The 25,454-nt window shown below is 47.7% G+C and overlaps 1 protein-coding gene across 7 annotated transcripts in view; it reads left to right on the top strand.

Moving 5' to 3' along the window:
• Positions 1-14,953: 14,953 nt before the first annotated feature.
• Positions 14,954-25,454, top strand: part of KIFC3 (kinesin family member C3) — a 70,802-nt gene continuing 60,301 nt past the window's right edge. For 3 of the 7 annotated variants that reach the window (XM_084959781.1, XM_084959783.1, XM_084959777.1), the window contains exons 1-3: positions 15,028-15,151; positions 15,294-15,591; positions 16,916-17,443. In XM_084959781.1, coding sequence (XP_084815907.1) covers positions 17,222-17,443 — 222 coding nt within the window. In that variant the 5' untranslated portion in view covers positions 15,028-15,151; positions 15,294-15,591; positions 16,916-17,221. Of the gene's footprint in view, positions 15,152-15,187; positions 15,592-15,632; positions 16,148-16,915; positions 17,444-25,454 lie in introns of those variants that run through there. The other 4 variants (XM_084959782.1, XM_084959776.1, XM_084959775.1 and 1 more) reach the window with 3 other exon arrangements.

The following is a 25,454-nucleotide window of genomic DNA, read 5'->3' as shown; positions in this document are numbered from 1 at the left end:
GCCTCACCTCCGGCTGGGGATCAGTTGTCCTGTGCAAGTCACTGGACATCCCACAGGTGAGACACAAGGGAAAACGATGTTTCTTTGCTTAAAAAAAAAGGGGTGGGGGAGGGGAGTGGAGCATAAGCGGTAACTGTCCCCCTCCCTCCCTAAAACTTAAATGGGCCTGAAACCTAAGTCCAGCGCTTTGGCTTGTAAATAGTTTCTCCAGGAGCTAGACAGCCCTCACGTCTCTGCTTTTACTGTCTAATACAGCCTGCCAGTTCCAGAATGTCACCCCTTTCGAAGGAAATACCTAGGGAGACGGTGCTGGAGTCTTTGGGCACCTTGGGGCTTAACCTAGAGACCGAGGCCCAGCTGGAGCGCTTTGACCCTCTCCCTGAGATAAGAGGCACTTTATCGTCCTTTCAGGAAAGCAATTAACCAGGCAAATAGCTGCAGATGTAATTAACATGGTATGTGGAGCATCTCAGGAGGCCGGGGCTTTTCCCGGAGTCCTGAGAAATGCAGGGAAGTTTCTTGTCCTCACGGAGCGTGCTTGTAGACAGCGGATGGTCCGCCCCACCTTTTACCTTTCTGGATTTCTGAATCCTGAAGTGGTTTTGCTCCTTAAAGAAAGGGCAAACAAGAATTTGAAATATTCCCAGACAAGTCCAAAGGAATAATTCAGATCATACTGAAAACTTGCAAATTATCCGCCTAAAATAAGTAAAAAGCTTTTAAAATCAGATTGATCTCACGTCCATGGAGGATATTATTGGATGACTTTTGGCTTTTTTTTTTTTTTCTTTGACTGTGACTGAGGCATGTGGAAGTTCCCCCGCCCGAGACCAGGGACTGAACCTGTGCCACAGCAGTGACCCGAGCCACTGCAGTGATAACACCGGCTCCTAAACTCACAGAGCTATGGGGGAACTCTGACTTTTGGCAGATTTGTAGTAAACAGCACTCTCACAGAAAGAAAGCTGCCAGGAAGGAGTAAGAGCCACGAAAGTTTGGGCCAAAAAAATATTTTGCAAATCTAAATTTGCTTGAGGAGTTCCCACAGTGGCTCAGTGGTTAACAACCTGAATAGCATCCATGAGGACTTGGGTTTGATCCCCGGCTTTGCTCAGTGGGTTAAGGATCCTGAGTTTTGGTGAGCTGTGGTGTAGGTCACATATGCAGCTCAGATCCCGTGTTGCTGTGGCTCTGGCATAGGCTGGTGGCTATAGCTCCAATTGGACCCCTAGCCTGGGAACCTCCATATGCCATGGGTGGGGCTCTAAAAAAAAAAGACAAATAAAAAAATAAATAAATTTGCTTGAAAGGATAGACCTGAGGATGTAGGTAGATCCTTTTAAAAATTAATCCTTAGGATCATGACATGATGACTGTGGAAAAGAAGGTTTTGAAGACTAAAAAAGGAGATTAGAAATTTTGTATGATTCAGATCTGAACTATCCATGGCAATCTGGGGTGATTCTTCCAGACATGAGTAATGACCCTGAAAACAATCACCTGAAACAAAGACTCATGTTTGTTGAATCAGAGCATTTCTCAGGCTTGTTTAGAAAGAAATCAAAGGGCACCCACCCACTTTTAAGAGCAGGACCCTACCGTGCCTGCATGAGACTGCTCATATGAAAGAAAAGAAGTATTTCTCTTAATTTATCAGCCAGCAAGAGACCTCAAGTGACACAGCTAACCACCCGTCCTCGAAGCTATGTTTGCGTGGGGATTTGGAGTTGTTTTCTGACGCTGTTTCTTTTTGCTGTTGGTAGACGATCTACCAGAAGAGGCAATGACTCTTTTAGAAACATGTTAACCAAACGAGGGACAGGACAGCAGGAGAAACTTCACGCGTTTTTCTTTAATGTTCTGCTTCATCACAAATTTTGGTTTCTGCTGAAAGCTTGCTTAAATCTCTTTTTATCCCACGTATTAGTAAGCAGCATATTTGCGGGATCTTCCAAGAACTTTCCTTGTATTGTGCTCAGCTGAGTGTTCTCTTGCTCATCCTTAGCATGGGACTGCTGTCCTTAATTGCCATTAGAATGCTTGAGAATGGTCCCCACAGTGCCTCCTGTGTTGTCACTGGTTCTTTATTGGGTGTTTGACCTTTAGCCTTGATGTTGCTCAGGTTCGATGTTTGCGTGACCTGGATGCCCCTGCTTCATCTCAGCCTTCTCATCCTCGTGTGCCAGCCGTGCCAAGGCCACCTTCTGCTTCCTCTCTGTTGCACGCTGTATCCAGCTATTTCGGCTCTAGATTTATGTTCCCTTTCTTATTATTTTCTAACATTTTAGATTTTTATGGCTATGGAAATTATGTATGCCTGTACCCATACTCCAGTTCTTGTGTCCTTGGAGGTCTGCATTTTATATATATCTGCCCCCCCACCCCAGGCACTGAAAGAAGGGCTTTTTGCTTTTCTTCTTTCATTTGAGCCCCAGCCGGGCATTTGTTACTTTCCTTTACTCACATTGTGAAATACATTTTGTTTTTGGTCTTTTTAGGGCCACACCCGTGGCATGTGGAGGTTCCCAGGCTAGGGGGTGAATCAGAGCTACCGCTGCCAGCCTAGCCCACAGCCACAACAACGCCAGATCCGAGCCGCGTCTGCGACTTACACCACAGCTCATGGCAACGCTGGATCCTTAACCCACTGAGCAAGGTCAGGGATCGAACCTGCAACCTCATGGATACTGCTTGGTTTGTTACTGCTGAGCCACAAAGGGAACTCCCTGTGGAATACATTCTTTGAGGTGGTCCATTGTTCTAGAGCTGTGGGACACTCGCCTTTATAATTCCCTTGACATTTTTTTCTCCCCTCCTCCACCAGTTATGTAATTTTGCAAGAATATTGTCTATCTAGAAGCTTGGAACAGCCCATAATTCTGCTCATTTATAATCTGAAGCTTCAGATTCTTCCATTGAAATGGAATCTGACAACATAAAAGCACAAGCAGAATTGGCTACCTCAGCCTACAGCCTTAACTTATAACTGATTCTATGCCTTTGACTTACTAAAGCAAAATATTTTAGTTTAACGGCTTATTTTTTTCTTTCCCTCTCAAATAATTCTACTCTTGCAAGGCTTTATCTCCAGAAGGAATTGAGAAAAAAAAAACCATTAATGTTGTTTATATCGATCTAGACATTGATTTAAATGGCTAGGTAGCAGTTCAGCTGATGCTGGTGAAATAATAGCAAGGGAAAAACCCTTCATCATATGAAGCACGTAATTTGAACAAAATAATTTTTTTGATTGAATTAAACAATTCAATGATCTACTTGAATGCAACTTTCTTTGTTATTAACAAAGCCCCAAATGTAATACTAGGTACATCTGGTAAAAACACAAAGCCTGTAAACCAGAAGTGCTTGGACAGCCAGGATCAGACGTGGCATGTTTCAGCTGAGCCTTTGTTGTATGATATCAGCTCGTTGAGTTGACAGGTCCATTAATCAAGGGACACTTACGTGCTGCAAGCTGAAAAGACAGGCTTGAATTGCTGAGTATTCATTACAGGAAAAATAACTCATAAAAACCTCTAAGCAAAGCACACTTAGCAACAAAGAAGAGGTAATGACTGTGACATCTATGATATGCAATTTCCAAATGGAATTTCAGGATGGAAGGAAAAAAAACGGAGGGGGGTGAAAAGTAAGGAACATTTACATTTCAGCATGTGCCAGTTCAGAAGGTAATTGTTCCAATAACCTAATATGGCTTAAGGGACCATGAAATTAATTGCAGGTGATTTCCTTGTTCGGCTTTTACCATGACGCTGATGACTTTGTGGGGCGAATGGACCTTCTCCCCGAAGGGCGTTGGTTACCTGTTTAAGCATTATGAGAATTTACGATTTTTATTTCTGGAATTTTTATTTTATTTTTTCTGGAATATTTATATTATTTTATTTGTTATATATATTTATATATATTTCTGGAATATTTATTTTATTGTTTTCAACTCTGTATGTTTAAAACTCTCTGAATGTGTCAGATCAATGTGGCTGATCTACGTAAGACGTTTCATCCTTTATGTAACTGTATCAGGCATAAAAGAGGTACATCTAGGAGGCTGACAGGTTAAGGTATATATTTGATGGCAGGTAAAATAGAAGAGTCAGGCACAGACCCGCCTCATAAATCCATCACCCATAACTCGCTACATTCTTTTCTGTTGTTAATGCCTGAATCACCTGCACCCAGCAAGGCATTTTCCTTCGAGGCTGTCTCTGAGGCCTACCCATTGGATTCTGATTCCGGTCGTAAAGAGACCAACTCGTTCTCCTTCCGTAGCTTCTGCCTTTTTCAAACACTTATTCCTGGTTAAGAATGTCTTATAACTTCTCACTTTGTGTCTCCATTCTTTTTTTCTGGGGGTGGGGGGAGGTGTCTTTTTTTTAAGGGCTCCGCAAGTGGCATATGGAAGTTCCCAGGCTAGGGATTGCATCGGAGCGGTAGCTGCCGGCCTACACCACAGCCACAGCCAGGCCAGATTCAAGCCACTTCTCTGACCTCCACCACAGCTCATGGCAGTGCCACATCCTTTAACCCACTGAGCGAGGCCAGGGATCAAAGCCGCATCCTCATGGATCCCAGTCAGGTTCTTAACCTGCTAAGCCACAGTGGGAACTCATGTGCCTCTATTCTTTTCCTGAGTTCTTGGATGAGCTTTACGACCCATCATTACTTGGAAATCTTCTTGGGGAGATTGCCCATCTCCATTTACCCTCCTGGGCTTTTGTCTTGTTTCTTTATCTGGGACATTTTCCTTTGTCGTCTCATTTTGTTTAAATTTCTGTGTGTGTTTTTATGAATACCGTGGCTTAGTCATGTTTCTCAACCTTGGAGGAGTGGCTTCTGTAGGGGACATCCTGTGTGTCCCAGCAGGACGTTCCCCTCACACCCCCCCAAGGGCCAGGGACCAGCTGGTCCCAGAGTAGGTTCTGACCTGTTTGCAGACTCAGGTCTACAGGCTGCAGGACCTAGTTTGCTTCCTTCCCTTGTCTGTCCCCCCCGGTGGGTGAGAGGCTGGTGCAGGGTTCCTGGTGGGAAGGGCCCCTCTGGTGGGCAGGGGCGTGTCTAGAGGTGGCTGTGGGCTGAGAGAGGCTTTAGGCAGCTTCTCTGTTGATGGGTGGGACGGTGTTCCCTGTGGATTGTTTGGCCTGAAGCATCCCAGCCCTGGAGCCCCCAGGCTGTTGGGTGGGGCCAGCTCTTCTTGTCCCAAGCAAGATGTCAGCCTTCAGATGAACACTTCTGGATATGTTTGCCACCAGCTTTTATGTCCCAAGAGAGAGCTGCAGCCACCCTCCGCCGCCGAGGAGACCCTCCAAGATCAGCAAGTAAGTCGCCCAGGCTCCTATGGAGTCGCTGCTTTTGCGCCGGGACCCCGTGGGAGCGGAGCCTCGTGTTCCCTCTCCAAGGGTGGATTTTTCCGCAGGTCCTGTGGAGCTCCCGTGATCAAGCCCCACTGGCCTTCAAAGCCAAATGCTCTGGGGGCTCCTCCTCCCAATGCCAGACCCCCAGGCAGGGGAGCCTGATGTGGGGCTCAGAACTCTCACTCTCATGGGGGGACTTGTGCAATAGAAGCATTCTCCAGGTTGTGGGTCACCTGGGGGGTATGGGATTGGATTATATCACGAGTGCACCCCCTCCTCCTGGCTCGCGATTTCCTCTTTTCTTTGGGTGTAGACCATCTTTCTTGGTAGGTTCCAGTCTGTTTCACTGATGGCTGTTGAGCAGTTAGTTATGATTTTGGAGATCTTGTGGGTGGAGGAGCGCCCAAGGCCTTTCTACTCTGCCATCTCATCTCTCCCTCGAGCCCAAACACCTCTAGATGATAAGTTTCCCAAGAAGAGTTCCCACCGTGGCGCAGCGGAAATGAATCCAACTGGGAACCATGAGGTTGCGGGGCCTAAGGATGCGGCGTGGCCGTGAGCTGTGGTGCAGGTCACAGATGCGGCTCAGATCCGACGTGGCTGTGGCTGTGGCCCAGGCTGGCGGCTAGAGCTCTGATTCGATCCCTAGCCTTGGAACCTGCATGTGCCGTGGGTGCAAATAAATAAATAAATTTCCCAAGAAAGAAACAATCTGCAGGTGATATGAACTGGCGGCCCCTGTTTCCTCTCTGTCTCTTCGCGGCACATACATTCTTGTCAACGCAAGTGGCCTTATTTTGGGGTTTGGAAAATAAAGGCACTGAAGGGCCGTGTGTGGAAAATAATGGTCCAGCTTCAGTGTCTTACTATGTGCATTTCTGGGCTCATGCAACAATAACCCCTGCACATGTGACGTATGCGTCAACAGTTACCCAGATTCTATCAGACCTCAGTGACGTAGGATGTGTAAGAACAGGTCTATAAAGTCATGTGCACTGCAGATATAGGTTATTATTATTTGGAAATATAATTATGTATTACAGTGGGATCTTCCTTTGGAGATGGCTTAGGTGTAGGACTGCTTTGGTCCCCTCCCCACTCAAGGGCCCTTCTATACTTAAGTGTCTGTAAAATGCCCATCATTTAAAATGTTTGCTTTGCCCAGAAAGTCATCTCAGGATCATGGCCCTGGGGACAGATTAGAGCAAAGACTCAGGGTCCTTCTACTTCAGTATGTATTTAATTAAAAGAATTTTTTTTTTAATGTGTTCAGTTGGTCGGTTGATTCTTGTTTTTGGCAACTAGAGAGTAATTTAGAAATTAAATATCAGGTGAATAAAATTTTTAGGTCAGTACTTTGTTTTTTGTTTTTTTTTCTGTGTGTGGCATATGGAAATTTCCAGGCGAGGGGTCAAATGGGAGCTGCGGCTGCTGTTCTACACCACAGCCATAGCAAAGTGGGATCCAAGCCTTGTCTGTGACCTATTACCTCAGCTCATGGCCATGCCGGATTCTTGACCCACTGAGTGAGGTCAGGGATTGAACCTGCGTGCTCATGGATACTAGATGGATTCGTTACCACTGAGCCACAGTGGGAACTCCAGGTCGGGATGTTTTAATGGAACTTACACGTGCGCATGAGTTAGACACCAGAGTTTTGCTTCTTCTCTCAGAATTGTCCCTAGTATTTTCTGTAGTGTGAATTGTCAATATTTGGGTTTATTTTGAACATTTCTTTTTATACACTGATGAAAGTAAAAAAAGAAATTTTAAAACATACACCTTGTATATAAATACTTTGTGTGGTTTTACTGGGTTATTAGAAGTCTATGTCACAGATGCTTTGCTAGTACCCGTCTTCCCAAGGTAAAAATTTAATTAGGATCACCAGCAGTAAATTGATAAAAGCACAGGCGGGCGCAAGAATTGTTTTGTTGCCATCTTCATGTTTCAGACATCCTAATTGGCTGCTTCACAAGGGTTCTGAGGTTAATTAGTTATTCCATCACCAGGATAAAGGACTTAAGTCACTGAAGTTAGGCCTCCTGATGTAACTTCACAGTTGACCTCATTTCTTGCTGCTTCATAATTAAGCCTGGGCTTTGCTGCTGCCTACCCTCCCCACGGCCCGCCTTTCTGCTCGCTGCTGCTGCTGCTGCGTCTGTCATCACTAGGGGGCGCTACGGCTCGCATTATAGCTGCTGGAGATTCAGGGGACATCGCTGTTGGAGTTGTGAGGGCTGGAACCTGAGAACTGGAAGATCCCTTCAAAGCCAATCTGAGCAGCACTGTTGCTTTACAAACGATGAAACAGAAACTCAGTGAAAATAATTTGTCAGAGTCCAACAGACTTCTGGGCTTCTCCTTCTCCTCCTGTGTGTTAGTAGCTCCCACTGTAACCTCATCACTTGAGAAGGAGCCTGAGAAGGAAAAGAGAGCGGGGAGTTACGGGGTCAGATCTGTTTTGCAAAGAGCACTCCGGCACCCACAGGATAGCATTCACCAGGTACCATTCATTTATTCATTCATTTGTTTATGTCAGAAACAGCTCTCGAATACTTTTTTGCACAGTGCCAGGCACTGGGAATAATTAAAACAAAAATCAGACAAGGAGCCTAGGAATTCACATTCTCTTAGGGAATACAGAAATTCAAAAAAAACCACACCCTAAATCAAAGATGCATTGATAGGGTGATGATAGTACCCTCTGGTCTCTTAGAGGAATGTGCAAACAGCTGCAGGAGGAATTGGAAGATTTCAGTGAGGTAACACGAGAGTCTGAAGGACACAGAGGGTCTTGGAGGCTGGGAAATGGAAGGAAGGGCCTTCAAGGCAGAGACGAGCAGGTGAAGGAGGAGATGATGCTTTGTGGCCGACGCCCCAAGGGCACAGGGCAGAGGGACAGCTGGCAATCCTGGAAGGAAGGGGCTGGACTCTGAAGGCTTCATCTGAGGTGTTACACTCAGGAATTTGCTTTATGTGGTGGGACGGCCCGGGAAGGAGCAGCCCTCAGAGAATGGCCTGGGCAGATCTGCTTTCCAGAAAGAGCAGCCTGGCAGGGGCACGGAGGCCCAGAGGCATGGAAGCCTCGGCGTTGGAGGCTGATGTCGCCGAGCCGAGCTAGTTGGGGGTGGCAGTGGGGGCTGGGAGGGGAAGGCGTGTGGGAGGCAGATTTTAGGAATGGAACCATCAGACTTGTTGAAAAACAGTGACTGGGCCCCGCAACCCATACCCTTGCAGGGGTGTTACAACTCGGGTGCTCGAATTCCTTATAAAGCCTTGAAGAAATGGTTTTAATTAAATGCATATATCACTTGGATAGCATTTCTGAAATTATTCTTACGATGCCGTTAGAAGGCATTCCAAGTTGTAGCACAGAAAAATCCTCCTCGTAGAGCAACCCTCCCACCTGACTTAAAGGGATTATGAACACCCCTCCCTACTCCCCTCCCCCAGATTGAAATTAGGAAGAGAGCAGGCCTCCTGCCACCAGGGCCGTCCTCCTGCTTTACTGCTTCATGCCACTGAGGTTTTCCTTTCATCTGCCCAAATGCTGTTTCCAGCAGATGACTTTTCTCTGGGCTGCCATCACTGATGATGGGTGAGGCCATTACCTCTCTCCTGACCTGTCATCTGTACCAAGACCAGCCTGAAGGGGCCTGCTGTGGGAGGCGGCTGTGCCTTTCTTGGTAGCTGCAAGGGCAGACTTGGGGGGTGGGGTGGGGGGGCTGCTCTGGGTAAGCCCCAAGCTGCCACTTTCCCCTGGAGGGCCTTGTCTTTTTAAAAATTTCCAAGTCCAGGAGTTCCCATTGTGGCGCAGGGGTTAACGAATCCCACTAGGAAACATGAGGTTGCGGGTTCGATCCCTCGCCTTGCTCAGTGGGTTAAGGATCTGGCATTGCCGTGAGCTGTGGTGCAGGTTGCAGACACGGCTCAGATCACGAGTTGCTGTGGCTCCAGCGTAGGCCAGCGGCGACAGCTCCGATTGGACCCCTAGCCTGGGAACCTCCATATGCCGCAGGAGCGGCCCAAGAAATGGCAAAAAAGACAAAAAAAAAAAAAAAAAAAAAAAAAATCCAAGTCCAGGAGTTCCCTTCATAGCTCTGCAGTTAATGAATCTGATTAGCATCCATGAGGATGCAGGTTCAATTCCTGGCCTTGCTCAGTGGGTTAGGGATCCCGTGTTTCTGTGAGTTGTGGTGTAGTTTGCAGAGGAGGCTCAGATCTGGCGTTGCTGTGACTGTGGTGTAGGCTGGCAGCTGTAGCTCCAATTCAACCCCTTGCCTGGGAACTTCCATATGCTGTGGGTGTGGCCCTAAAAAGACAAGAAAAAAAAAATTCAAGTCCGGAATCATCTGATTTTCCTTTGGTCCTCCTCAAGCACTAATAACTTTATTGTTACACTTAAGACCTCTTGGCTCCCCAGATTGAACATTCTGTGAATTGAATCCTGTTTGACATATGTGCCTGGGGGGCCCTAGATGGAGGAAGGTGCAGCAAAGACCTGGGTGGAAGGAGGAGCCTTGAAAAATTTGAAGCATATGATCGTTTCTTTGTTTATATAGGTTTCAGGTTTAGGGTTTTCTTTAAGAGGCAATAAAAGCTCCCATTTATGGAGGACTTACCACGTGCCAGGCATTTTTATATTTTGTCTCTAATCCCCTGGGATCTTCCCTTGCCAGGAAAGCTCTGCTCGGCTCTCCTCCTTGGCAGCACCCCCCTGCCCCCCGCACTCTGTGCCAGCACGTGATGGGCCTCCGTGCAGCTCTGCCGTGTTGACTCTCCCCATTACAAGTGAGGCAGCTGCAGCTCGGGTTATGGGCTCTTGCATTATTCACGTGTCCACGTAATAAGCACTTAGTTTAGACAGAGCGGCTGAGGGGCGCTGGAGCTGAAAGGGGGGAAGGAGCTGCCGTGTGTGGATCAGAAAAGCTCTCAGGCACCAGCTGCCATGAGGAAGCCCCTCTGCCAGGATTTGTACCCAGAAGCTCATCGTCAGTCTTTGAGACTCTAAACACATCACTGACCAGTTTGCCTACTCCCTGCGCTTGAAAATATTTTACTTGCAGGAAAGGTTTTTTGGGTCACATGCACCATTCTGCCCTCCTGACCCTCGATGCTGCTGTGAACACGGCATGAGTGTCACTGGAAGTGCCCGCTGCTTGGACCACTGTCCTTGCCACTTCCAATGTGCTGTTCCACCACTTCAGAAATCTTTTTTTTTTTTTTTTTTTGCTTTTTAGGGCCACACCTGTGGCATATAGAGGTTCCCAGGCTAGGGGTTGAATTGGAGCTGTAGCCGCTGGGCTGCGCCAGAGCCACAGCAACACGGGATCCGAGCCGCGTCTGCGACCTACACCACAGCTCACGGCAACGCCAGATCCTTAACCCACTGAGCAAGGCCAGGGATCGAACCCGCAACCTCATGGATCCTAGTCTGGTTCATTAACTGCCGAGCCGTGAAGGGAACTCCCAGAAATCTTTTCTCCATATGCTTTCTTTTTCTCTTCTCCAGTTGGGCTCAGTGGCACTTACAGAACAGTTATTGCTCCTCGTATGAATGTGCTTTGCGCTGACCCTCCTAAATGTGAATGGGGAGAACGTCTAGTGACGTGTGGAGGCTGGAGCATGTGCATTGATTGTCATCCCTTCTTGAACCCAAATGAAATGAGGGGAAAGGATTAAAAAAGTAAAAACTCATAAGGATGAAGAGAAGAGGAAACAACAGCAGACAAAAGAGGTCAAAGAAGCTGGACTTGGAAACACCTGGCAGAGAGGGGTGGGCTGATGAGTCATCAAACCCAAAACAGAGATCAAGGGAACCCTGAACAATGACAGGTCTGGCCGCCTTTCCCGTTTAGGTCTCAGAATATCGGCATCAGGGATTATACTCAGCCCTGGCAGGAGGTGGGACTATTCGCTTCCAGGGAAATTGACCAGCTCAAGAGAAAGGACCTATGACAGTGACAGTGGAGGCCCTCCTGAAAGGGCCTGGTCCCCACTCTGTCCCCTGTACAGGAAGTCCTCTAATCACAACCTCTTTCCACACAGCAGTTTGCAATCAACTTTGTAATGCCTCATCCTTAAATAGAAACAGAAAGTCAAGAATAATCTAGCAGGAAGTCTAACTGAAACGTGGATACCAAGACAAAACAAACAGGAGAAAAAGAGAGAAAACAGACAATTGAGGCAGCAGAAGAAAGAAAAAAAAATGAACTTTATAATTAATGGTTCCAGAGAGATGAGATGCAAATGCATTCTTGAAATGTTATATAATAAAGGAATATTTAAAACTGATAAAAACCTCTGGGGAATTAAAAATATAATGTCAAGGGGGAAATCAGTAGCAGGTCGGAAGATAAAGCTGAGGAAGCTTCTCAGGAGCTAGAACAAAAGTAGATGAAAAAATAAGAAAGGTAGATTCAAATCAGCAGTTCAAAAAAAACAAGAAACAGAAAGCAAAAAACCAGACCCAAAGGAATTCCAGAGAGAACTAAGAAAAATAGGAGAGGAGGAAAACAGCAAAGAAATAACCCAAGAATGGAGTTCCTTTTTCAGTGGTTTAAGAACCCCACTGGCATCCATGAGGATGCAGGTTCGATCCCTGGCCTTACTTACTCAGTGGGTTAAGGATCTGGTGCTGCCATGAGCGGTGGTGTAGGCCAAAGATGTGGCTCAGATCTGGCTGTGATGTAGGCCAGCAGCTACAGCTCTGATTCAACCCCTAGCTTCAGGAATTTCCATATGCCATGGGAGCAGCTCTAAAAAATAATTAATTAAAGAGAAATAACCCAGAAAATTTGCCACAACGGAAGCACATGAATTTCTAAATTGAACAAATCCTGCTGAGCACCCAGCAGTGTGGGTGACAGTCTTTAAGGAGTCACATATCTCAGGTTTGTCCAAGTATTTTCACAGAGCACTTGTTACTCTTAGTAGATATCCACTACTAAGTGGCAGAGGAAAAGTAGTTTCTCTGTCCCTTCATAAAATTTCCTCCTTCAGAAACTTCCCATTACAAACCAGAGGGAACCACTGGAAATGCTTTGAAGCTTAACTCATGCTGAGAAGAATGTTAACCACTCATCCTAAGCGCCTCTACTCAACATCTATTCTAAAAGCAGCAAGTTTATGTCCTCCCCTTCCTAAAAAACTAACTCTGTAGTTTAAAAGATTATACATTTGGAGTTCCCATCGTGGCTCAATGGCTAACAAATCCGACTAGGAACCACGAGGTTGCGGGTTCGATCCCTGGCCTTGTTCAGTGGGTTAGACGCGGCTCAGATCTGGTGTTGCTGTGGCTGTGGTGTAGGCCAGCAGCTACAGCTCCAATTAGACCCCTAGCCTGGGAACCTCCCTATGCCACGGGAGTGGCACTAGAAAAAGGCAAACAGACAAAATAAATAAATAAATAAAATAAAAAAGATTATATACTTTGAAAGGGGGTGGGCAGCGGAGGTTCCCTGGTGGTGCAGTGGGTTAAGGATCTGGCGTTGTCACTGGAGTGGCTCAGGTTGCTGCTGTGGCCGGTGTGGGTTTGATTCCTGGCCTGGGAATTTCCACATGCCCTGGGCGTGGTCAAAAAAAATTAAGGACGTATAGTGACTTTCAGATTCTTGGGGAAGTGCCCTTGTGCACCCACTGAGCACTTGACTAAGTGCTTTAAAATAATGCCACCAGGAAGGACAAAATAAGTGCCTTTGCAGACACACACCCATAGCAGTTGATCAGAATTGATCTGGTGTAAGTTCTAGTGTCGTTATCTACCAGGTAATTCATCTCAAACTGGTCTGTAAGAAATAAATGGAGGAGTTCCCGTCATGGCGCAGTGGTTAACGAATCCGACTAGGAACCATGAGGTTGCGGGTTCGATTCCTGACCCTGCTCAGTGGGTTAACAATCTGGCATTGCCATGAGCTGTGGTGTAGGTTGCAGACGCGGCTCGGATCCCGCGTTGCTGCGGCTCTGGCGTAGGCTGGTGGCTACGGCTCCAATTCCACCCCTAGCCTGGGAATCTCCATATGCCTCGGGAGCTGCCCAAGAAATAGCAAAAAAAAAGACAAAAAAAAAAAAGAAAAAGAAAAAGAAGAAATAAATGGATAAGTGAAAACTGGGTTTCATTGCTGGGCTTCTTTACAACTTACCCTTTCTACTGAGATCACCGATTACCCAGAAGCTGTTATGGTAAGTACCTTCAGTTGGTTAACCAGGTTTTGCTTCTAACAGTGGGGCCCAATTTCCGACTAATAGCAGGCCAGGTATAAACCTCTAAAGCTTGTTGCTAACCTCTCTGCGAATCCCGTGTACTAAGTGGGTTACTGATCATGACATCAAGGGAAGAATATTGTTAGGATTCTGGGGTTAATGTTCCATTGAGGGGAGAAGAGAGAGTGGAAGTTCAATCACTGTAGGAATTTTCTCGCAAAGCTTGGTTTTATGTGATTATTTCCCTGTTGAAAATGAAGCAAGGGTTTGAGGTCCTTGCCTTCAGAGAATCTAAATGCTTGAGATTTTTTTTCTTCTAATAGGAACACCTTGAAAAAGTATGGAAACCTCTGCAGTTTTTCTTTAAGCCCCGCTGAGAGAAACACAAGCAGAAAGTCCTAAGTCACAGTAAATCTTTTTGTCAAACACACGATGTGCTCTTCCTTGGGCTTCTGTTTAGAGACGCTTCAGAGGTCGGTACACAGAACTGAAAATGAGATTCGTGAGGCATCTTAACGCGGGTCCTGAGTTTCAGCTCTCTGTGCAGTCCTCCTTCCACAGTCGAATCCCTCCTGTTCCCTTCCAGCTTCATGCTAAAGAGAACGATGACCAAATAACAGCTGTTCTGGGCCACCTCTTCCTTCCTTCCCAAGGGCATCATGATAACAACCGAACACCCGCCTGGGTCATATGGGTTTACGGTTTTAGTAGACACCTCAAGATACCTGGTGATTTCAGAGCATTTGATATAAAGTAATGACTTAATAAAGCTTAAAAAATGTTTCTTAAAAATTTCAATTAGGAGTTCCCGTTGGGGTGCAGCGGAAACAAATCTGACTGGTATCCATGAGGATTCGGGTTCAATCCCTGGCCTCGATCAGTGGGTGAAGGATCCAGCGTTGCTGTGAGCGGTGGTATAGGTTGCAGACATGGCTCGGATCTGGCGTTGCTATGGCTGTGGTGTAGGTCAGTGACGACAGCTGCAATGCGACCCCTAGCCTGGGAACCTCCATATGCCACGGGTGTGGGCCTAAAAAAAAAAAAAATAATAAAAATAATAAAAATTTAAATTAACAACAAAGATATCCCAACAATAATTTTTCAGAGTATTAACAAATTGTTTTTCAAAGGACTCTTCTGGCATCGGGACTTAATTGAAAAGTGTATACTTTTGAACAATAAGGTGATGAAAAATGTCTTTTTCCCCTCCTTTCCACAGTGGTTTATACAGGATATGGAACATAGTTCTGTATGAGCACAGTAAGACCTGTTGCTTATCCATTTTCTGTATAAAATAGCTTGCGTCTGCTAATCCCCAACTCCTAAGCTATCACCATCCCCCACCCTGAAAAAGACATCTTAATTGTCTCTTATTCACCCATATCACCTGCCCGTCTCCTTCCAGCACTCACCTGCCCTGCTTATAACAGCAAATCGGGCAGCCCTGTGTGTGTTTGACCTGCCTGGACTCCGTTTGTAATCACAAAGGAAAACAAGCTCCTTTTTATGGGTCATTTCTTTGTTTTGCTCAGAAAAGGGTTACCCCGGGCCAGAGTCGAGGTCACAAAATTTATGTAAGTAGAAGGTGTCTTAAAACCTAACACCTGAGTGATTGCTTGGGGAAGGAAATTGGACCTGTTGGAATGGAACACATGCAGACCGGTGGTGCGGCTTTGAACCAACCATTTCTAATCTGCTTTTCTCCTTAACACCCAGATGGAGAGGGAGAGAGAGGAGGCAGGACGGGCTGTGACCGGATTCTTTAGAAGAGTCGGGGCCAGGATGGATCGGACAAGAATTTGCATTTGTGTGGGGTGAGCGGTGCCATCCCCTCTCTCGGCCTGGGGGGTGAGGTATGCCGGCAGAACCCTGACACCCCAGCATCTTCAGAGAAGCTGCTTCTCTTGGGCGCACTCTCTGTCCTTCGCTTCCTTCAGCAATCGCGATTTTTATTTAGAAAGCTGAGTGCCTGCAAGAGCCAGTGCTGAGATTGGAGGCAGCTGAACGGCCACAGGTAGGGAAAGAGGCATCCTACAGCTCCATCTGCTTCTCTCTGCCTGATTTCAGGTCACCCTGCTCTCAGGGCAGCTGAGGACCCGTGGGTGGGCGTCCTCTAGGCCCCTCCCTCCCTGGCAGGGATGGAACTCCCCCTCCACCCAGCCTCCCTTCTCTGTTGGGGTGGGGTAGGCATTAGGCTTAGAGGCTGCGGGAGGTGCCTACTGGTCCCTGTAGCCCCGCCCCGACTCCCTTTTCCCATCTCACCTCCCAGAGGGGCAGAACATCCCAAAAGTTTCCTCTGTTCTCTTTCTCATCTCTGTTTGGCAGGAATTCCTTGCCTCGCGGGGCCTCCCCTTCGTTTCACCAAACTTTCCTGAACCCCTTGCATGTGCCAGCCTCCTACAGCTGCCTGCCATTTACTGGCAAACGAAGCTGAGAAGGAGCTTCCCTGTGTAGGACTTACTCCCACTCACAGGGGAAAATCGATTAGGAGCCCTAGGCACAGCCGATCAGGGCGTCATTAGCAGGTCGGGGGGTTAGGTGCTGGGAAGGAGAAAAAGCACCCAGAGCAGGTAAGGGATGCCAGGGGAGCGGGGGGGGGGGGCAGAGGGGAAGGGGAGGGATGGGCTGTCATCTTCAGGGAGGTCCTGGTGAGCCTCCTTGAGGGAAAAACATCTGAGCAGCTGTGAAGGCCGGGAGGGAGGAAGCCATGTAGATAATTTCCATGGAGAAAGAGGAAGCAGCCTGTGCAAAGGCCCGGGGGTGCCTGGCGGATTGCAGGAGCAGGCTGGAGGAGTGGGGAGTAGTGAGGGTTTGGAACAGAGAGCCCTCGAGGGTCCCTGGAAGATGTGGCTGTTACCTGGAGCCCTATGGGAGCCACCAAAGGCTCTGAGCGAGAGAGTCACCTGATTTGACTTTGATCTGCAACAGGATTGACCGCTCCACTCTGATGCTGAGTTGAGACGTGTTAGTAGCGAATTAAGGGCTGGAGCTGGGAGACCGGTCAGAGCCTACTGCACCATCCCCCATAGAGAGGGTGGGCGCAGAAGAGGTGGGGGGAAGGGATCGGATTCTTGGTGATATTTAAAGATGGAACTGCCAGGGGTTGTGACTGAGAGGCTGTGGGGTGTGAAAAAGAGTGAGAGCCCAAGACACCTGCAGTTTCCCCTCGAGGCGAGGGAAGGAGGCACTTGTCATCAGCTGGGAAGGGAAGACTGGGGTGGGGGGAGCAGAACTGGGGTGGGGGGATGAAAGCTAAGGTTCAGTTTCGGACAGCTTGTTCCCACTTGAATATCGGATGCTTAATTTATTTCATTTTTGCCCCCACCGCCCCCCTCTAGAATTCTGATCCTTTTCAAGACGGAATGAACCACAGAGGAGAAACACTGGGTAGAAACCTCAACGGGTGATATTTTAAGGCCCCCTGCTTGCGACCTGGGCCATCTTCCTGGAAGCTGAGGAGCCTGTCCTCAAAGGCTTGTAACCGCTGGCCTAAAGACTGAATGCCTGCCTTGTTCTCCACCAAAGCCACTGCTAGAAATTGGTGAACCAAGCAGAAAATTCCAGGGCATAGACTATTGCAGGGGCTCTCGTTTGGAAGACTCTGCTCACACAGCTGGACGGAGTGAGCCAGGCCGGGAGGCGTCATGTTCACGGTTCCAGCCCTGGTGTTACTGAGCTCCCACAGCTGGGCCCTGCGGAGGGGCTGGAGGGGACTGTGGGAGAGAGACCCCAGCACAGGCGAAAAGGAGGCCCCTGGCTGGCACTGGCCTGGCCCCTGCACCTCCAACAGAGCTGTTCTTGCCAAACTCCAAGCCCCCTCCCCAGGAGGCGTCCTGGTCTCGGCGATAATGGGCCATGGCTTACAGGTAAGGAGCAGAGGGAACGGACCTTGCCTATTAGGTCACGTTGCTTGTAGATAAAGGAAAACCCCCCCTTCTCCAGGATGGAATATTCTGGAGAAGGGGTTGTTCCTTCAAGTCATGCATGTCTGGGAGTTCCCGTTGTGAGTCAGCGGGCTAAGAACCTGACTAGTATCCAGGAGGATGTGGGTTCGATCCCTGGCCTCCCTCAGTGGGTTAAGGATCTGGTGTTGCTGTGAGCTGCAGTGTAGGTTTCAGACATGGCTCAGATCCCGCATTGCTGTGGCTGTGACTGTGGCTGTGGCATAGGCTGGCAGCTGTAGCTCTGATTTGACCCCTAACCTGGGAACTTCCATATGCCACAGGTGTAGCCCTGAAAAAAAAAAAAAAAAAAAATCTCAGAGTTCCCGTCGTGACTCAGCAGAAAAGAACCTGACTGGCATCCATGAAGACGCAGGTTTGATCCCTGACCTCACTCAGTGGGTTAAACATCCAGCATTGCTGTGTGCTGTGGTGTAGGTCAAAGACATGTTTTGGATCTGATGTGGCTGTGGCATAGACTAGCGGCTACAGCTCTGATTTGACACCAAGCCTGGGAACCTCTATATGCTGTGGGTGCAGCCCTAAAAAAAAAAAAAAAAAAAAACTCTTTGCCTGTGAGATAATGTATCTGAAATTCTCATAGCTTCTTGCACACAGTAGGTGCTCCATGATATGTATTTAGAAGAATTTGAGTACAGTTGTGTGGCTTGGTGTTAGCATCCTGGTTCTACCCCATGCTGGCTGAGTGACCTTGGACAAGTCACAAAATCTCCCCTAAACCTCATTTTTTGGACTCCTGAAGATGGGAATAATGGGCTAGCTTTCACTGGGTTGTCATGAGATTAAAAAGAGATGGTCAAGGTGAAAGAATTGAATCAATGCTCACATTTTTCGTGCTCAACTGTTTTACTAAATTGAGTTACGACATGAAATTGGCGAATTCGTATCGAATTGCTGCATTGTGTACTGGTCTTGCTGCTGTTCTCATTGTTGATAAAATGGCAGCGCCTGGGATGAGGGCTGATTAGTTTCTGAGTGATTCTCGATCTGCCGCCCTGGGTTGCGTTAATTATTCACAAATTCATTATCTAGCAGGACCTGATGATTGATTCACTCACTCGATAAATATGTATTGAATGTTTGCTCTGTACCAGGGCCTGTTCCAGGCTGTGAACAGGCCGATAGGATTCTCTAACTCGGAGCTGGCATTCCTGGTAGGGGAAGTGGGCAGAAAACAAGGTGATTTCAGATGGTGATAAGAACCATAAGAAGAATAAAGCAGAGAAGGCAGGTGACGAGAGGATGGGGGGTGGTCAGAAAAGGCCTCTTTGAGGAAGTGAAACTGATGACACTTGAGATTTGAACCCAGCCAGAAGCCAGACTGGGACTTGAACCCATGATTTTTTTAATTAGAATCACTCACCTGGTGTTGGGACTTACTGAGGCGCAGGTTTTTTGTGTCTCAGTGCAGAAGGAATTCAATAAGAGACAAAGTGATAGGCAAGAAATAGATTAAATAGGATGGGAATTCCTGCTGTGGCTCACTGGGTTAAGAACCTGACTGGTGTTCATGAGGATGCAAGGTTGATCCTTGGCCCCCGCTCAGTGGGTTAAGGATCTGGCATTGCTGTGAGCTGCAGTGTAGGTTGCAGACGTGGCTCGCATTCCATGTTGCTGTGGCGTAGGCCAGCGGCTGCAGCTCTGATTCAATTCCTAGCCTAAGACCTTCCATAAAAAGAAAAAAAAGGAAAGAAAAAAAAAAAAAAGCGTGCTTGTGAGGGATACAAGCCGGCGGGCCAAGAAGCTCTTCCCCAAGCAGTGGATGGGCTACATTTTTATAATTTTTATAAAAGTGGGGAGTGGGAAGTTCCCTTCATGGCGCAGAGGTTAACGAATCCAGCTAGTAACCGTGAGGTTGTGGGTTCAATCCCTGGCCTCACTCAGTGGGTTAAGGATCTGGTGTTGCTGTGAGCTGGGGTGTAGGTTGCAGAAGTGGCTTGGATCCCACATTGCTGTGGCTCTGGCGTAGGCTGGCGGCTACAGCTCCGATTCGACCCCTAGCCTGGGAACCTCCATATGCTGTGGGAAGCAGCCCTAGAAAAGGCAAAAAGACCAAAAAAAAAAAAAAAAAGTGGGGAGTGGGAAAAAACTGCCTCCTTCCTTGTTCTTCGAGCAGATGTCAGGCTCACCTCACTAGCTTCTTTTTCGTATTGGGTAAGAGAGTATTTGACACTCTCAGGTCAAACAAGGACGGTCATGGTGCTTCTGCAAAGCAGCAGAAGGATGCCACCCTGCGCGAAGATAGGTGAAGAGTCAGCTCCCGTTCCTGCGTAGTGAGGGTCTCCTCCTCTGGAATAGCATCGTTCTCTAAACTCCTGTCCTTGGTCCTAAGATCATTATCGTGCCGACCTTGAATGCAGGCCTCATTCATTTCATCTTTCCCTGAATGACCTGAGGCCTACCTTGTGCTTTCATGGAGGGCTTTAGAGTTAAGCAAGCCGGCTCCGTTCTGATGGCTTTCTTGAGCGGTATTATGGTACCGGGGTCTCCCAGAGTTCCCTCGGTTCCCCTCTCTATCTGTGGTCCTCTACTGGGACTTCTACGACCACCTGTGTGATTCTCCTGCTCTCTCCCTATCAGAGGTGACATCCTTAAAGACCTGAGGATGGACGGGAGGCAGCCTTGAGAGATGAGGACGTGGGGTGGGTGTACGTGGAGGCGGGCATGGGGAGTCCAGACAGGGGCACACCCAGAACAAAGACCCTGAGATGGGAAAGGGCCTGGCAGCCACAGTGGCAGACCGAGGCGGGTTGGTGGCTGAAGAGCAGAGGGCAACCTGCATTAGAGAAACTGCATTAGAGGACTCCGTGGGCCGTGGTAAGGAATTGGGGTATTGTTTTCATGGAATGGGAAGCCCTCGGAGGGGGGACCTCTTCCCCCGGGTGTTGTTTGGATGGCTCTCCTGCCTCCTCCAGGTCTCTCTCTGCCCCTTTCCGTGACCACGCTTCGGAAAATCGCAACCCTCTGTTCAGAGGGCTGGAATGGGAGTTCCCAGGGGTGCCGCGGGTTAAGGATCCGATGACGTCACTGCTGTAGCTTGAGTTGCTGCTGTGGTATGGGTTCCATCTGACCTGGAAATTTCCACGTGCCATGGGTGTGGCCAAAATAATGAAATACAATAAAGGGCTGGACCTCACCCTACTCCATGTGCTCCTTTCCTGGGTTTTTGTTTTTGTTTTTTTCATAGCTCGCCTTCTCCTCTAGCACACTCTACCTTTCCCTCTTTAATTTTGTCTGTTGTCCCCCTAAGAATGCAATGTCTAGCAAGGTCTAGAAAGTGCTAGAACAGCACTGGCCCAGAGTGAGTGTGCAGCTCTTGAATGCAAAGACTGAATAAAGGGACGCGTTGTAGGTTCTGGTTTTACAAGGTTCCTCTGGCTGCGGCGTGGAGGGGACACTGGGGGACATGGGGAGCCTGGCGAGGTGGCTTCCTAGGTTCTCCAGGGTGAGGGTGTGGGAGCTGGTTTGACATTGTCTTGTGTGTGGGGTCTGCTAGACTTGCTAATGGCTGGGCTGAGGATTTGCAGAATGAAAGGACTTGCTGTAGGATTTTGATTTGAGCGACAAGCCGGTTATGGAGGAGGGGGCAGGGCTGCAGGGAGGGGACAATTTAGTTGGGAGCCAACTTGAAGAGTCTGTTAGACAGCAGAGTGGTGTTGTTGATGGCAAAAAGATGGTGATGAAAAAGAAAGTGCTTAAAATAGTAGAGAAACTGTCACATTGACAAATAGTGTGTTGCTCAAATATCTTGGAATTTTAGATCTGAAAAAAAAAAACCCCGAAACTTAGATCTGAGTTAGTTTGGATAAATAAAACCTGACACTTTTTTACATTCAAGTATAAAGCATCAAATATAATATTAGCCAGAATGCCTATATTTTTAAGTCATAGGAAGTACTTTAAATTAAATGTCAATGGGGAATTCCCGTTGTGGCCTAGTGGGTTAAGAACCTGACTAGTATCATGGGTTTGATTCCTGGCCTCGCTCAGTGGGTTAGGAATCCCACATTGCCATGAGCTCTGGGTGTAGGCTGCAGATGCAACTCAGATCTGGCGTTGCTGTGGCTGTGGTGTAGGCTGACAGCTTTAACTCTGATTTGACCCCTAGACCAAGAACTTCCATTGCCACAGGTATGGCCCTACAAAAGTAAAAAAAAAATTAAATTTCAATGGCATTAAATTTTTTTTTTTTTTTTTTTGGTCTTTTCTAGGGCCGCTCCCGTGCCATATGGAGGTTCCCAGGCTAGGGGTCCAATCAGAGCTGTAGCCCATTGACCTACACCACAGCTCAGGGCAACGCCAGATCCCCAACCCACTGAGCGAGGCCAGGGATGGAACCCGCAACCTCATGGTTCCTAGTTGGATTCGTTAACCACTGAGCCACAATGGGAACTCCTCAAAGGCATTAAAATTAAATGAAAGGAGAAAAAAGGAAAAGAATGACCATGGGGGAGGTCTCCAATTTATAGGATTTTTTTTTCCAGCCTTTTAGTTACAGAGACAATTACAAATAATCTTTAATATTTTGGGGAGCAGTACCACCTAAAATAAGAGACATTTCCCAAAATGCTGTTCTCAGGTTTTAGGAAGATGCCCCTGATTTTGTTCTCTGCATGGGACTCTTCAGGCCTCCTGCACCCATGCAGGGGCCATTCCAGCCACGTCACGTTCTACCTGGAGTTTCATACGTCTCATGCAGGAGTGCCTTTTTGTTGTTTGGTTTTCACACTCCCGGAGACACAATACATTATCCAGGATGCGATTTGTGATAACTAGAAGGTGTAGGAATGGTTCAGGAAGCAAAGATGACAATGCAAACCCTGGGGGAAAAAATGGATTAAGCAAAGCTGTGCCGCAGTCTAACCTTATGTGCTTCTTGAAAGCATTTTGCTTTTTGGAAAATGGAAGCTACAGCACCATAGCAATTTCAGCCCGTTCTTTCCTCGTGGAGAAGTCATAAAAGCAATATTTTCCACTTAAAGATTTTCCTGCCCCCACGAAAAGGATGTGCTGACAGCTCATATTTTCCCACGTGGAGCCGTGCTTTCCGAATGCAGTCTTGTCTACGAATGCTTGGTAACAAATACACATGAAGCCGCGCCTTTGAGAGAAATTGCTGCAGACAAGCTCGGGCAGGGCTGTAACCAGGTGGCCATGTCGGGAACTCGATGTGTTTAGTATTCTGTGTGTGTCGAGGCTTTGAAGACTGAGCCAGGGCTGCCTCTAGGATTGCAGTACAGCTTGCAAGGCACACGGATGCTGAATTCTCAAGGCTGCTTGGAGGAGGTTTGTGGCTAAAACGTAAGCTGCTCTTAAAGGGAAATCTGAGTATAATTCCATCCTGGATCACGGAGCCCCCACCCCCACTTGCTTGGTCTTTGTCCTCTGGAGGCAGATTTGCTGGCAAGGCCCGAATTGGTGCAGAAAACAACCATTCTTTGAGGGAAAAAAAAAAAAAAAAAAAAAGAAGAAGACCCTGCTCTGTGGATGGATTTTTAAGCTGTGATCTGCTGTCTCCACACCTCATTTTTTTCTCCAATCCCTCCTGCTTGATCCCGGTTCAGCAAGCCAGTGTGGGACAGCCAGCAGGAGTCAGTGGACTTGGGTCCGAGCCAGGCTCTGCCATGGCCGCCCTGCAGGATCCTCAGCCTGAGTCTCGTTGTCCTGTGCATGCCGAGGTGGAATATGGGGATGTTGTCATCTCTGCCTCTTTGAACACAGTAACGGCGCCCCATAGGGCACAGAGGCTCGGTGACAACGTTCCAAGACCCCAGTTCCAAAGCCTTACCTGGGGGTAGTGCCACACCCCAGCTGTGAACACTGACAGTGGCAAATGGGCACACCCTCCTCCTCACACATCCCTGGGGACACGTGTCTGCCCACACCTGCCCAGAACAAATACTGGGAAAATGAAAATGTCAATTAAGTGGTTGCCATGGCAACCTGAGCTCCGGTTTGCGGCTACGTTTGCAGTGTTGTGATTGTTTGTCTCCCGTGGAGTTGATGGAATCCCTCAGTCATTGCCTCCTTCCCCAACTGTCACCCTTGCAACATACACACACACACACAAGTATTCACATACTCTACACACTGTTAGTCTTTGTAAAGACGAACTGATCAGATGATGCATCTTTAAAAGGCTGAGATGAAAGTCAGGAAAATCATTTTGGAGCAAGAGGGCATGTTTTTGTGCCTTTATTGGGGCACATCCATGAGAGAGTTTTCAGCCGGACTCCAGAAAAACGCTGCTATTAAAATTCCCTTTTTGACATTGCCTGAGCTCTTCAACTTCTTGAGTGGGAGGTTTAGCTCTTCATCAAGAGAAAATAATGCTCTTAGCCCCACGGGGGGAGGGGAGGAGAGGGTGATAAAGGCTGACGAGAAAATGCGTGCAACCTTTGCGTTCCCCTAAGCAGTGACCTGCACACCAGTTGTGGCTTAGCTTCACTCTGGAATCCAGTGAGGTCTAGCTGAGGACCAGGGGTCTGGAGACAGGTGCCTGGCTTAGAATGGAGTTGTATTAGCTACGAAACTGTGAATGAGTCACTTAATCCCTCTGTTAGTCTCCGAAACGGGGGCTGATGAGTGCTGCCTCAGCAGGATATTCTGATAATTAAATGAAATGCCATAGAAATCGCTGGCGTGTTTGTTAAATACCCAGGAGACAACAGCTCTTATTCTATTCCTTTTGGTCACTTCTGGAAATCCACAGAAGCTCAGTTGTCATCCACAGAAGATAAGTGCCTTGACTTCCCATAGATGTGTCTTTGCTGCTTTTTGGAAGGTCTTCCAGCTTCTTTGTTCAGAGCAGGTTGGGATGCAATAAACATTCGAGGAGTTCCCATTGTGGCTCAGCAGAACGACGAGTTCCCACGAGTATCCATGAGGACACAAGTTGGATCCCGGGCTTTGCTCACTGGGTTTAAGGATCCAGCATCACCATGACTCTGGTGTAGGTCGCAGACACAGCTCGGATCTGGGGTTGCTGTGGCTGTGATATAGGTTGGCAGCTACAGCTCTGATGCGACCCTCCTGGGACCTTCATATGCCGCGGGTGTGTGGCCCTAAAAAGACAAAACAAAACCAAAAACAACCAACAAACATTGATTTTTTTTCTGGCTGTTGATAAATGATTTGATTTAGTAATTTGTAAATTTCATTTCTAAAAGATGGTGTATTTTTTTTCCCGTGGCCAAAACTCTGTGATGATGAAATCCTCTGTCAAATAACTTAAGTGCTGAAGTGCCCTGAGGGGAACGACGCAGCCCTTCTCCCATGACCGGGTGCCTAGAACAAAAGAGGAAGTCAACCCCCCTCTAGTCTCACTCACGGGGTGGAGCGGCCCTGCCGGGATCCAGTCCTGGCAAAGGGGAAAGGCAAAGAAGGAAGCTTTTCGGTTGCTTTTTTTATCCTCCTGAACCTCACTACTAGTGGCAGGTGGCTCCTACCGTTTCCTAGATCTGCTTCCTCGAGGCACATAGAGTTGGGGGCCAGGGGTGGGGTGGGGTGGTGGTGGCCTGAGCCTCGCTGACGAATTGCTGCTTCTGCAGAGCAGGGGGCAGTGGGGACACCAAAGGGTAATGAACACCCACCCTCGATGCCACCCACGAGTATTTTTATTGAACAGAAATTTCAGAATTTGAACACACACAAAAAAAGGTTGAAGGTGAATATGGTACCGAATAATGAATGAATATAACCTTTGATAAATATATATATATACATATCTATATCTATATATGTATATATATAAATATATATACATAAAAATTTTGTTGGGCCCACAGCATGTGGAAATTCCCCGGGCCAGGGATCGAACCCACGCCACAGCAGCAACTCAAGCCACTGCAGTGACAACTCTGGATCCTTAACCTGCTTCACTATAAGAGAACTCCTGCAATACATTTTTTTTTTA

Source organism: Sus scrofa, chromosome 6 (genome assembly GCF_054392235.1).
Source record: "Sus scrofa isolate SSC_HxYL_T2T_F1_AM1 chromosome 6, Sscrofa_HxYL_maternal_Yorkshire_Landrace_v2.0, whole genome shotgun sequence".
In the NCBI taxonomy this organism is placed as follows: domain Eukaryota; kingdom Metazoa; phylum Chordata; class Mammalia; order Artiodactyla; family Suidae; genus Sus; species Sus scrofa.
Note: the sequence above shows the minus strand (reverse complement) of the source record. Positions and strands in the feature narration are given on the sequence as shown.